Genomic DNA, 12,293 nt, shown 5'->3' on the forward strand with positions numbered 1-12,293 from the left:
TGCTTAATTATTATATTTGATCTTTTTAAATCTAGCAATAGCCTAACTTCCAGATGTATTTTCTTTCTTTTTGTTTTTAATAAAATTTACCCTTTTTAAGAACAGGATTGGGTTTTTGTGTCCTAAGAGGTTTGTGCATATGTTGTTTAATTAGCTGGTGGCAACAGCTGATTTCCTTTGTTTTCTTTCTCAGCTCTTCCCCTGTGTGTGTGTGTGTGTGTGTGTGTGTGTGTGTGTGTGAGAGAGAGAGAGAGAGAGAGAGAGAGAGAGAAATGGCTTGAGGGTACCCCACAGGGAGGAATTCCCAAATGCGCCTTCCTGGGTTCAAAGGATTTTTTTGCATTTGGGTGGTGGCAGCATCTACCCATCCAAGGTCAGAGAGAAGCTGTAACCGTGGGAGTTTATTACAAACCTGGAGGGGCCAGTATTAATTTTTAAAATCCTTGCAGGCCCCCACCTTCTGCACTCGAGGTGCCAGAGTGGGGAATCAGTCTTGACAGGCTCCAAAAAAAAGTCTTTGTCCCTAATCTCCTGCGTAGAAACATCTCAGTCATTTTTGTTGAAACTTTCCAAAAATATTCCGCCTCAGACGTGCGCAGCATGGACAATTTCAGCCGGAAGGCTTAAAGTTTGGCAAAAGTATCAGCAATTGAAAACAGGGGCTTACAATGGGAGATGTCAGGCAACCTTAGCAATAGGTGGTACTACTAGCACCCCCTGTAGGAAACAAATCTACATCTTTGGAACATTAGGAAACGTCGGGCTTCCTTTGAGAGATGTATTTCATTTGGTAATTAATATCCCCTTTCCTTCTTTGGGGCTGCTGGGGGAATTTGGTTCCTTCTCATCAAGGCCCTGCTGTTGGCACAGGACCCAGATCTCCAAGTGCCCCTTGCTGAGCAAGGGCTGCATAAGGTGGGAAACCAGGATGGGGAGGGTAAGTGACATGCCCACGGTCCCAGGCTCCAGATTGACATTATTGTCAGGGGAGATTGGGCGCAGTGAATGGGTGACACAGCCAGGAATGAAATCGGGAGGCCTGGTCAAGCCTAATGCACCTGGCCAGGGAAGGTTCAGTTCAGGAGGCTGAGAACCCTCCTCATGTCACAAGCAGTAGAGGGACTGTGCCCCAAATACGCCCCCCACACACCTCTCCCTGAGGGCCCCCCAGGGCTGGGGCCTGTAGTTCCCCTGTGCCCCAGCCGCCTCGCAGCCAGCCGGGGTGTGTGATCACGAGTAGCCTTGCGAGCCGCAGACAGCAGGCTCGGGCTTGCGGTGCTGAGGGCAGAGACCGGGCCGGTTTGCACAAGCACACAGCTCCGCAGGGCTGTGGGAGGAGGGGAGAGTGAAGCGCACCCGAGCTCAGCCTGCAGCAGGCCGGGGAAGGACGAGCCCCATTGCGCAGCTGGTGCCAGGGGCGGGCGGATCAGGCCCAGAGGGGAGCAGCCCCGCGGCTGCAGCGGGCAAGGCAGGGCAGGGAGCGAAGCTGGAGGGGGGGCAGGGACTGCAGTGCCGGGGCGCCCGAACTGACAGGCGCGCAGCGCGGGGGGCGGAGGCAGAAAAGCAACATGTGCCACAGATCGCTGGGCTGCCAGTGAGCTGAACGCGGCGCCAGCCTCGGGAGCCCGGCCGCTGAGCGATGCGGCGGGTGAGCCCCGCAGCCCAGCCCGCCCCCTGCGGGGCTCGCTAGTGCCGGCTGGGCAGAGCCCGCCGTGACCCTCTCTCTTGTTCGCGGAGACTGCGCTCATCACACGCGCTCACTGCGGGAGCCGGCGAGCGGCGGCGTACGAACGCGGGGGGCTGCAGGTAGGTGCCTCCCCAGCCGGGATGGGGCTGCCTGGCATGGGAGGGACCTCTCCGCCCTGGGGGGCGCTCGGAGCTCCACCTGTCCTGGCCGTGGCGCGGCTCTTTGCATTGGTATATTCCCACCCCAGCGGGCAGGGACCAGTCCATAAACCCAACCACCTGTTTGGGGCACGGTGCCTCCTCCAGCTAGTGGGCCCTGTCCGTGGCAGAGACAGCCCCAGCCTCCTCTTCTTGGGCTTCATCACCTGCCTCCTTGGCTGCTGGGGAAGAGAGGCTTTTCAGTGACAATCTCCCTCGCCCCCCCCAGCAAACACAGTAGTCGGGGCAGGTGAGTGGAGGGGTGCATTTGGGGCTGACAGGGTGGGGGATTTGCTGGGGGTCCCCCGAGGGTAGGACAGAGTGTTCTTGTTTACTGCCAACGGGTGAGATGCCCTGGCTGGGACTGCACCCAGCAAGCCCTGCAGGCAGCAGTATGAAATAAAAAGCAGCCCGAGAAGGAAGCTGGGCTTTGCACAATTGTTGTGATCAGAGGGTGAAAAAAGAGGAAGAGTTTGGAGGGGGGAAAAAAGTTTGACAGCAAAGCAGCTGGTTTGTATTTTGACATCGAGGGTGAATTTCAGAGGCGAGGAAGTGCCCACATTTAAAACTAGAATCTCCCCAGAGCATCCAGTTACAAACCTCCGTGTGCCCGTCCCTCCCCCCGTGATCTGAATGTCCCATGGGGACATGAAAGGGGGATCTTCGGTGGCAGGGGAGCTCTGCGAACTGGGGGAATGTGCTGGGTCTCTCACAGAGCATGTCATCTTGTCCTTTTTTAAAGGGTCATAGGAAGTGGAAGAGCCCTGAGCCCATCTGGGATCTGCACCTCAGTCGTACGCCTCAGTGAGACGCTCTGGAGATGGCCGAGAAACTGGCCCCTGGGGACTTGTTTTTCAGGAAGGCCAGGGAGTCGGTGTCTTCCCTGGACTCGGACAAGCTGGCCCCAGCCTCCCCTGAAGGAGCTGGCGAGGAGTCCTCTGACAGTGAGGGCGAGCAGGAGGGCAGCTCTCACAAGCTCATCAGGAAGGTGTCTACATCGGGGCAGATGAGAAGCAAGGTAAGGGAGCTGGGGCCCATTGGTGGGGGCTGCGTGTCTGTGCTGTGGTGGGGCAATGACCAGGATGTATGTGGTGAGACCTCAGGGTGGGGGGAACCGCAGTGGCCAGGGCGTGAGGTGACGGCCGGGTTTATCAGCTCCTTGGCTGGCGGGAGTCGGGGCAACTCTCTTGCAGTCAGCACAGCTGCCTGATGAACACCAGCCGAGGATGTGGCCCATCACGTGTTTGTGTGAACAACAGCTCTTGTGTAACACGGGACAGGAATGCTCTGCCGGGGCCGGACCCTGGGGAAGCAGCGAAGGGAGCTGCAGCTGGGCCCAGTCTGCACCCAGGTCCAGATGGCGACAGGTGCCTCCCTGTGGATACAGGAGCAGAGTGATGCCAGAACAACACAAGGGCAGCCTGCTGCTGTGGATCTGGAGTGGGGTGGAACATTGCCTCCAGGAAGCCAGGCTAGAGATGGGGGCTGATTCCCTTCTCACAGCTGCGTGAATCAGGAGGCCAGTGGGCTTAGGCAGGTATAAAACTGGTGTCAGGGTGTTCAGGATCAGCCCCTCTACATCCATGTGTTGGGAAAGGGTGAAATGGAACTCAGATCCCACCCCAGCTTTAGAGACCCAAGAGCTGTTCCCTTCAGAGGAAGGTGCGAGGTCCCCTGAAGCATCTGGTATTGGGCACTAAATTGTCTGTGGGTATTTGGCTCCCAAGTTTCGTTTCAGCTCAGTGCAAAGATACGGACATTTGGAAAAATGAGATCTGGGTTTGGATTTCAACACCCACATGATTTAGGGGCGTGAGAATCTGGGGGTTTGATTGGCTCCCCAAAGAGCAGAGGTCTGTGATTCAATCAGGTCATTGCTCCTCCTAGCTAAAACTTTAAGTCCCAAAAGGAGAATTAGGTCCCTCACCTAGACAGAGAGATAGAGGTGTGCACATATGGGGACAGATAAATAGATATACCTGGGGCAGAAATTGTAAGCAAGGATATGTAAACATGTTCTGTATTCTTATTAATTTGTGTTGTTGTGATGCCTGGAGATCCCAACCATACATACATAATCTAACCTCTTGTGGCTCTGGGGGCTCATAGTACATAGGCCATGTTGGATCCCCTATGGGCAGCCTCTTAGATACTTTAGCCCCTCAATTAAATTCCCCATAAACTTGTCCTAGGGTGACCAGATGTCCCAATTTTATAGAGACAGTCCTGATTTGGGTTTTTTTTTCTTATATAGGCTCCTATTACCCCCGTACCCCCGTCCTGATTTTTCACACTTGCTGTCTGGTCACCCTAACTTGTCCTGATCTCATCTGATGAGAAAAGCCTTCCAGATTTTACATACTGGCCTTTGGTTGTTGTTGCCTGGGATTCAGTGAGAGCTTGGGGAACAGAATAGCAATAAATGCCTTTTTGATAGGACCTACAACAGTGTTGTGAGTTCCCCCTGCTGCCTTTGCAGCACAGTCAGTGGTCTGGTGATGCTGCGGTATAAATAGTGAGGGTAGCAAGAAAAGTAGTTAGCTCTGTTTGGAACACAGGTGAGACCGAAAGAGTCCATGTTGGACAAATGGCAAAAATAAACCAATTAGTGAGAGACGTTTTATTTTATTTTTTTAAGAAGATCTTAGAAACAATAGAGAAAAAATCAATTATCAGCCATTTAAAAATTAACTGATAAATGTTCTTTGAAATCCATCTCCAGGCAGCACCCAGAGACAATGATTGTTACTGAAAAAGATTTAGATGTTTGTATAAGTCAAAACAACATCTGCAGTTAAACTGGGGAAGGGTAAAAATGACGAGAACTACCAAATTTCATGCTGCAGGGCATAAACCGATTACCAGCTAAGGGGTCAGGAAGGAATTGTCCCTAAGGTATAGCTCTGCACAGTGCGGTGTACTAGATTGTACTCTGTCCTCCAAAGCATTTGGCAGTGGAGACAGAGCCTCGGCTCCATGGACCTTTGGTTTGCTCTGAAATGGTAGCTCCTCAATTCTTATTAAAATGTGTTGTTGGCAGCACCGCTCATTGCAAATTGGCAGATGAGAAATGAAAACCAAGCCATGCCCAGAAGTGCTGCAAAGGGGAAAACAAACATGGTGGATATCAGGAAGGTCGGCCTGGAAAAGTGCTCATTGAAGCAGCACATATTGTCTTGTTTATGTCTAATAGCATTTAAGATTTATCTTCTTTTCTTGCATGTGCATATAAGGTCAGATTCTGCTCTGATACATCAGTGTAAATCTGGAGTGACTCCATTTAAGTAAATAGAGAAACTCGTTTTACATCAAATTAACTAAAATCATAATGTGGAAGCCACAGAATATGTCAGAAGAAAAATCAAAAAAAGGAAGGTTGCTTCATGCTAATGTGGCGCATCTACACTGGAGATTTGCATTGGTATAGCTACATCTCTGCAAAAAATCCCTCCTGTGGAGAAGTCCTGAAACTAGCAGGGTCAGTTTCCAATTTGTTTCTAGTCAGTTTCACTCTCTGGTTCCCTGTCCCTAGCACAGAGCCCTTGTGTTTGCAATTCCAGCATTGCGGGGAAAGGTTTCAATAATGCCTGTGTAAAAAAGATGACAGGTCCCCCTGTTTTTGGGACGTTAATATGAGCCGCACGGGGAAATACCTTGTCATATCTGGCCTTGGTATGTTTAAAAAAAAAAAAAACAGAATCTAAATGTGGAGCTTAGAATGAGTTGTTAATAAAGTTCCTGAGGACTGCCATTCATCCTGAAGCTGGCAGCACTGTCTCCATGCTACCCACATTCTGTAGTGTTGCCACCTGAAAATGTATTGAGGGCGAGCAAAATGCCCCCCCCCCAAATCTTTCCTCCTAACTCATGGCATCATGAGTGAGGTGGCCCCTCTTCTCTGCGCTATGGGGTGGGCAGTGTGGGCACTAAACCGTGAGGCAGGATTGTGCCGTTCAATGGGATTCTGTTGCCTGAGTGTGGGAGGAAACAGGGGTATCTAATATACTAGATAAGATCAGAGCAGGCTCGTCTGGTGCTCTAACAGGCAGATGTTCTGGGCTACTGAGTCAGGAGCTGGGTTCTAGTAGCAGTGCTCTGCCCGAGTGAACACCATGTTGCTCATCTGCGCCACCTGCCCGCTCACCCGGAGTGGCATCAGCTGAGCTTTGAGGGTAGCTCAGTCCAGCTCTTTGGGCTAGAGGACAGGTCCAGGTCCATGCGTTGGGGCGGGGGAGGCGCATCTCGATACTGTGGTATGGCAGCTCCAGTAATGCATTTAATCACAAAGAAGAAAATAAGACCTGGTGGCACAGCTTCACAGCAGTCTGGCCAGACTGCCTGGAGGGGCACCAGGTCCTGGCGAGGCCAGTGGCTGCTCTAAGTACCAGATGATTGCTGCTGGGGAGGGAATGTGCTGTGGGAAGAGTGGTGGAGGATAGCTGGGAGATAGAAGTGCATGGGCTACAAGGGCCAGGTTATGGCTGTGAGGAGACTATAGCTGGGACCAGGGGAGCTAAAATACAGCAGATCAAATGTTAAAATGTTCAGCAAGCGATTGAGAAGGGAGGGTTTTGTACAGGGTCTGTCCATTGCCCCCGGGGCGGGGAAGCCATGTGCAATGGGTGTGTCTTTGGCTGGGGTGTGTGTGTGTGCAGGGTCTTTCTAGGCCCTCCATTATGCAGTGTTTTTCAAAGGGACTGAGCCTTGATCAGCCAGAGTCTCAGAAGCTCTGAATGAGCCTCTCTGGGCTGTGGAATCAGTGACAGCAGCAGCAAGGCCTATTGTGTTACCATGCACGATTTCCCAGGATGAGTCACTGCTGCAGTCACCCACAATGAAACAAGCTCATTGCATGATGATGTTGCTTGGCCGGGCTGGGATTCACACATGTCACTGATGCACTTGGTTCAGCGATAACTGAGTAACATGTGGAGGGCACCGCTGAACTAAGCGAGCCTTGAGCTGTGTGGGGGCCACTTCCTCCCCTTCCCCCCAGCCTTGCACTGGAAGTGGTCGTTTGCTCCTATGCAAAGGAGGTGGAGAGCTCTGATACAGGAGCATTTTGCCCCCACATGGCTTGGGAATAAATGAAGTTGCACAGCTGGTTGAGGAGGAATCTGTCCCGGGGCTTTTCCCTGTCCCAGTAAGTAGAGAAAAGAGCAGGCTCCCTGGAGACACAAGCATCTCCTGGCTCCTTCCCTCCAGGTAATGGGACGGTGCTGACAGTAGTTAGAATAACACAAACTGATGATGGAAAACTGTATTCGTCTGCCCTGAGCCCGCCGGAACAGTGCAGGCATGCTCCTCCAGACTCTTCTCCAGGGCTCTGTCCAGTCTAGTTATACCTTGGGATGCTGTTCCTCAGCCCAGGAGCTTTCTGCCCTAGGGGCTTTTCCTGATGCTCAGTCTAAATGCTGTGTTTAAGAACTGCATCCCCGTTGAACTGTCCTCCCCATGCTGCAGGCTGTGTGTGTCTCCTGCTGCACCACGCTGCACCTCTTTAGGTCTTCAAATCTTTCCTCCTAACTCAGTCAGTCCTGCTCTCGGGCTGTTTTGGTTGCTCCTTCCCCCCCGCTCCCTATAGTTCCTCAGTATCCTCCTGGTGATGTGGGGCTCAGGACTGAACACTACTGTCCTGATTCCCCACTGCCCTGCCCCTTAAGGCCCCCCCGATTCTCCGCTGGTCCACCCCTTGGAGATCCCCCAATTCCCCGCTGCCCTGCCCCCTGGGGGCCCCCACTATCCTGCTCTAGTGCAGTCGTTTACCTCAGTGCAGGGAGCTGTGATGGCATTAATTCTGGAATGTTCCATGGGTGAAAAGGCTAAACAATATCAATCAGGCTGGGAAAAAAAAGGTTTCATTTGCTGACAAGCAGGACAAACTCCCTACAGGGCATCCTAGTGAGACGGAGGGGCAGAGGGAAAGTTCCAGTTGGGCAGCCATGAATGGGATGGGAATGAGCAAGCATCACTGTGGTGGTGAACCCATGACTCCCAATGCCCTGGCTGGGAAGGGAAGGACAGGGGACTGGAGCTGGCATTGGCTGCTGTTCACTTGGAATTCCCATGCAGGGCAAGCACACTGGTGGGTTGGCCCTAACTTTGCCTGATGGCTGGTCTGATCATTTGATGTTTGCTGATGCCTGCACGAAGGAAGTTCCTGATGGATCTCCCTGGCATGCTGCCATGTGTCTAGCTCTGATGCTGCCAGGACAGGCTGGGAATCTCTGCTAATCTGGGTGGCATCCTTATGCAGGGAGAGACAGAGTCACCTGCCAGAAGCCCTAGAGAATCAGCGGAGTGTGGAGGTAACTCAGGGGCATCCGCCCCAGGCCTGTTCAAGGGCCACGTTGGCCACTTGCCGATTGTAGCTATGGACTGGGGCGACTGCAGATCCCAGCATGCATTGCTGCATGCCAGCGGGCGAAGCATTGCATGCTGGGCCCTGTGGCTCCGGGTGTATTAATGAGAGCGCACTGCTGTGTTCTGGGAGCTGCAGATGGCATCCCGCAGTGATGCAGAGCAGGGATGGCTTGGCCTTTGCCCAAATCAAGCTGTGGCTGGGGGCTGGAAGGGTCCCAGCAAGGAGAGCAACTTGGTTCCAGGCCCCACTGTGGCTCTCCTTGGGATTGAATGTACCTGGTTTCAGTAGGCGGCAGCGCTTTTCCCTCTGGCAGCTGCTTTCTGTGAAGTCTTGGGCCCGAATCCACTATCCCTAAGCTGGGCTCAGTGCAGGGAGTGGGGGCCTTTGCACCTCGCCTGTGTGCTGCTCCTGGGGGGCTGGGTTGAGCCCTGGCGTGGGTCAGTGCAGTGTGATGGCTGCCGGCAGCCCCGGCAGCCGGAGATCCAGGAAAACTCCAACCATCCCCTCCCTCCTGTGATGTGCTCTCTGCACCATGGGCTCCTGTGGGAGGTGGCAATGGCTCTTCCCTTCTCAGGACTCCCCCTATGCCCGGGGCATTCCTGTATAACCCCTTTGTTGCAGCTGGAATGACAGTGCCATCACAGCATGTGTCTGAGTTGGAGGGATGGACCAGAAGGCTGTCGGGCTAGTGGCTGCAGGGAGCAATCCTGCATCAGCAAGAGGAAGTAGGAAGTAGATCAAGGAGGCATTGTCTTGTGGTTAGAGCATGGGCCAAGGGAGTCAAGGTGACCTGGGTTTTAGTCCCAGCTCTGGACGGAAGTGTTGTCTAGTGATTGGAGCAGGTGACAGGGATTCAGGATTCCTGGGTTCTACCCCTGTCACTGACTTGCTGTGTGAAGTTGTGTAAATCATGCCTCAGTTTCCCCATCTATAAAACAATCATTATCTACCTCTTCCCTCTATAAATTCCATGGTTCTGTTGCAAAGGCAGATATTGTTGCTTATTAGCAGTGAAGGATGAACCTCAAAGAGTTTGAGGTTCAATTCAGAGGAGCAGCTAAAAGCTTGGATGCTAAATCTAAAGGCTGTTGGGTTTGCTGAGCTGGGATCTGAAAACAGGCTCTCCTGAGACTTCCAGTCCATCCTGCGGTGAGCACTGTGAGATCCGGGAGTTTCGGAGCTTCAGTTCCTGGTCCAACCCTCGCCAAGCCGGGGGAGTATGAGAAGTGAATGAAAGCTACACCGTGTAACACTGAATTGGAGACCTCAAGCCAGGCTGAGTGCATGGAGAGTTTCTAGTCCTCCCCCGGCACTTATTGAGCAGAAATGGGCTGGGGCGTCGGAGCTGGATGGCTGGCTGTGCATGAGGCACCGTGCCTAGAGTGACATGTTCCTTGCTGTGAGGATAGGGGCTGGCGTCTGGCGTGTGGGGAGCTCTCCAGCTGAGACCCAGGCAGAGGAAGCTGCTTGTTAATAACCTGAGCTGACCCTTGTGTCAATTCCAAGCTGTAAAGACTCCTTTGACAAGAAACAGCTCAGCTGAGGGAGGGAGTGTGTTCTAGTGGTTAGAGCAGGGTCCTAGGAAGCAGAACTCCTGGGCTCTGATAATGACTCACTGTGCTCGGCTTTGGACAAGTCACTTCCCTTCTCCATCCCCCATTGTAAATTGAGGATAACAAACTGGGAAGCTAAACGCCTTCCTGTCCCAAAGTAGCTGGGAGAGGCTTGGGGCAGCGGATGCCCCATGGAGCCTGCATGGGACCTTTCCAGCCATTTGTCTTTCCGGAGAGCAGAAGAGGAGGCCAGGTGGGGTGGGAGCAGAGGAGCAGTCTTGCTCAGAGGCAGAAATGGGCCCAAGCCAGGACTCTCCCAGGTGACACCCCTAAAAGCCCATCCTAGGGAAGTCTGGGTCTGGAACATGTGAGCAGAGGACTCAGTTCCCAATGGCGTCCTGCAGGCCACATGGATTGGCTCTCTCTCCAGCATGGCTGAGCGGGGGAGGACAAGAAAAAATTGAGCACTGCCCCCTGCCCCTCAGGGAGCGTGGGCACCAGCCGTGCCAGGGGCTGAAGACAGAATGTTCTGCTGCTGGCACAGGTGGGCGGGCAGGGTCTGTCTCTGGCAAGCGGCCCTGTGGAGCTGTTCACAGCACTCTCTCTGCATTTGCTTCCTTGATGAGCTGCCTTATTTATCTGGTGCCTGCTCACGTCCCTCTTGTAAAGTAGATGTGCCACTGAACCCCCACCCTGTGGTCACGACCCCCCCTTGCCTTCAGTGCCACATCCGCAGGGGGCGTCGGCTCTTTCCTTCAGGCCAGCCCTGCTAATTGGGTGGCCGGAGTAGGTGGCATTGTCACCCCCAAGCAGAGGATATCTGGGATTTGCAGCAGCGTCAGGACTGGCAGCCTTGCCCCTGCCCTGCTCCTCACCAGGCTGGTGGAGCTCGGGGAGAAAGCAGTGCTGGTGGCAGCGTCCCCTGCTGGTGGGGTGGCCATGTCACTGCAAATGCCACACTCTTTGTTCTGAGGCCAGGGAGTCATGCTGTCCTAGGGATGGCTGAGGGGGACCACCCCACAGACCCTGCCTGGACCGGGTGTGTGTGGGGGTTCCCATGGGCGATCAGCAAGTGTTTAAGCTCTGCTGACAGGGTGGAGGGAGACTGCCAGAACTCAACTCACCCGCCCCTTACCTGGGACATCAGAGAATCACCCCCTGATTCCCTATGGCCAGAGCCCCCCTGGACCCACTATGCCCAGCGCCCCCCCCCCCACAAATGCCCAGCACCTTGCACAGCACCACCCTTGCCCAGCGCCCCCCTCCATAGCCCCACCACAACTGCCCAGGACCACACACAAATGCCAACTCCCTAGTGTCGCAACACACACAACTTCCCTGCAACCTCACAGCCCAGCAGCACCCCGGAGCCCCCCAGAGACCCACTCCCCACTCCCTGCCTCCTGGCCCACTCATTGGCCCTGCTGGGAGGCTGAGCTAGCAGCGCAGCCAGAGCTGGTCCCGAGGCCCAGGAATCGCTCCAGCCCCTTGGGAGTGGCACGATCAGCGAGGTCAGGGCCTGCTTCAAGACGCACTTGTCTGGAGGGGCCCAGGCACACTGTCACCCTCTGCCTCCCCACTTAGCTGAGACTGGCCAGGTTTCTGCTCAGCTCTGGGGACACAGGCGGTGGAAAGCAGAAACTGGAGGTGCACTGGGGTCCAGCCAGGGGGCAGAGACGAACAGAGAGGGGGATGGGACTAGGGGGCAGAGAGGAGCCCTCGGTCGGAGGAACAAGTGATGGGCGTCAGGGAGCCAGCGGGCTGGCGGGCTCTCGGGACACAATGCAAGCGTAGCAGGCTGGGGCCCCTTCTGAGCATGGGCCTGGCTCCATGGAGCCACTGGCGCCACTGCAGGGAGGAATTAACCCGGCCCCACTTGTGCCCTCACTGCCCCTGCCCTGGGAGTTAACCTGGCCTCACTCATCCCCGACCCTCATTTAGAGGTCATCTAGACCTAGCCCATCCCCCAGCGCTGGGGAAGGATCAAGTAGCCCTGGGCCATCCCTGGCAGGTGTTGGTGTCCCTGGCCAGGGCTCTGGCCACACAGATTCCAATCACTGCCTCGATGCCACAGCTGGTGGAAATTTCCTGATGGAAGAGTTTATGGCAGAAAATGCTGATTGCACAAAATTGAACCGTTTTTGTGGGACTGGGTCGATTTCAGCCACATTTCTGTAGCAAAATTGTTGCCCTGTTTGGTTTGGATAAGGTCGAAGCACTGCGTGTGAACATCCCTGTGTTACAGCCCAGACGATAACGTGGAGACGAAGCGCATCAACTGCTTTGAAGTGAAATGGGGCCATCAGGTCATTCCTGGAATTTCTTTCCTGGGAAATTTTGCGATTTTGACTTTTCGCTGGGATTTGGGCTGGAGACAGATTTGGAAATTCCGGCATTTCCTTGGCAAAGGAAATCCCGAGTGTGGAGCATCTCTAATAGAGTCAGAAATGTTATGGGCCATTTGACACCTAGCCTGACCGGCCGAACAGCTG

General features: G+C 54.2%; 1 protein-coding gene across 1 annotated transcript in view; it reads left to right on the forward strand.

The window, feature by feature from the left end:
• Positions 1-1,685: 1,685 nt before the first annotated feature.
• LOC128843746 (diacylglycerol kinase delta-like) overlaps positions 1,686-12,293 on the forward strand; it is a 166,552-nt gene continuing 155,944 nt past the window's right edge. Inside the window, exons 1-2 of the mRNA XM_054040836.1 lie at positions 1,686-1,806; positions 2,627-2,902. Coding sequence (XP_053896811.1) covers positions 2,705-2,902 — 198 coding nt within the window. The 5' untranslated portion in view covers positions 1,686-1,806; positions 2,627-2,704. The remainder of the gene's footprint in view (positions 1,807-2,626; positions 2,903-12,293) is intronic.

This window comes from Malaclemys terrapin, chromosome 9 (genome assembly GCF_027887155.1).
Source record: "Malaclemys terrapin pileata isolate rMalTer1 chromosome 9, rMalTer1.hap1, whole genome shotgun sequence".
NCBI classification, from domain to species: domain Eukaryota; kingdom Metazoa; phylum Chordata; order Testudines; family Emydidae; genus Malaclemys; species Malaclemys terrapin.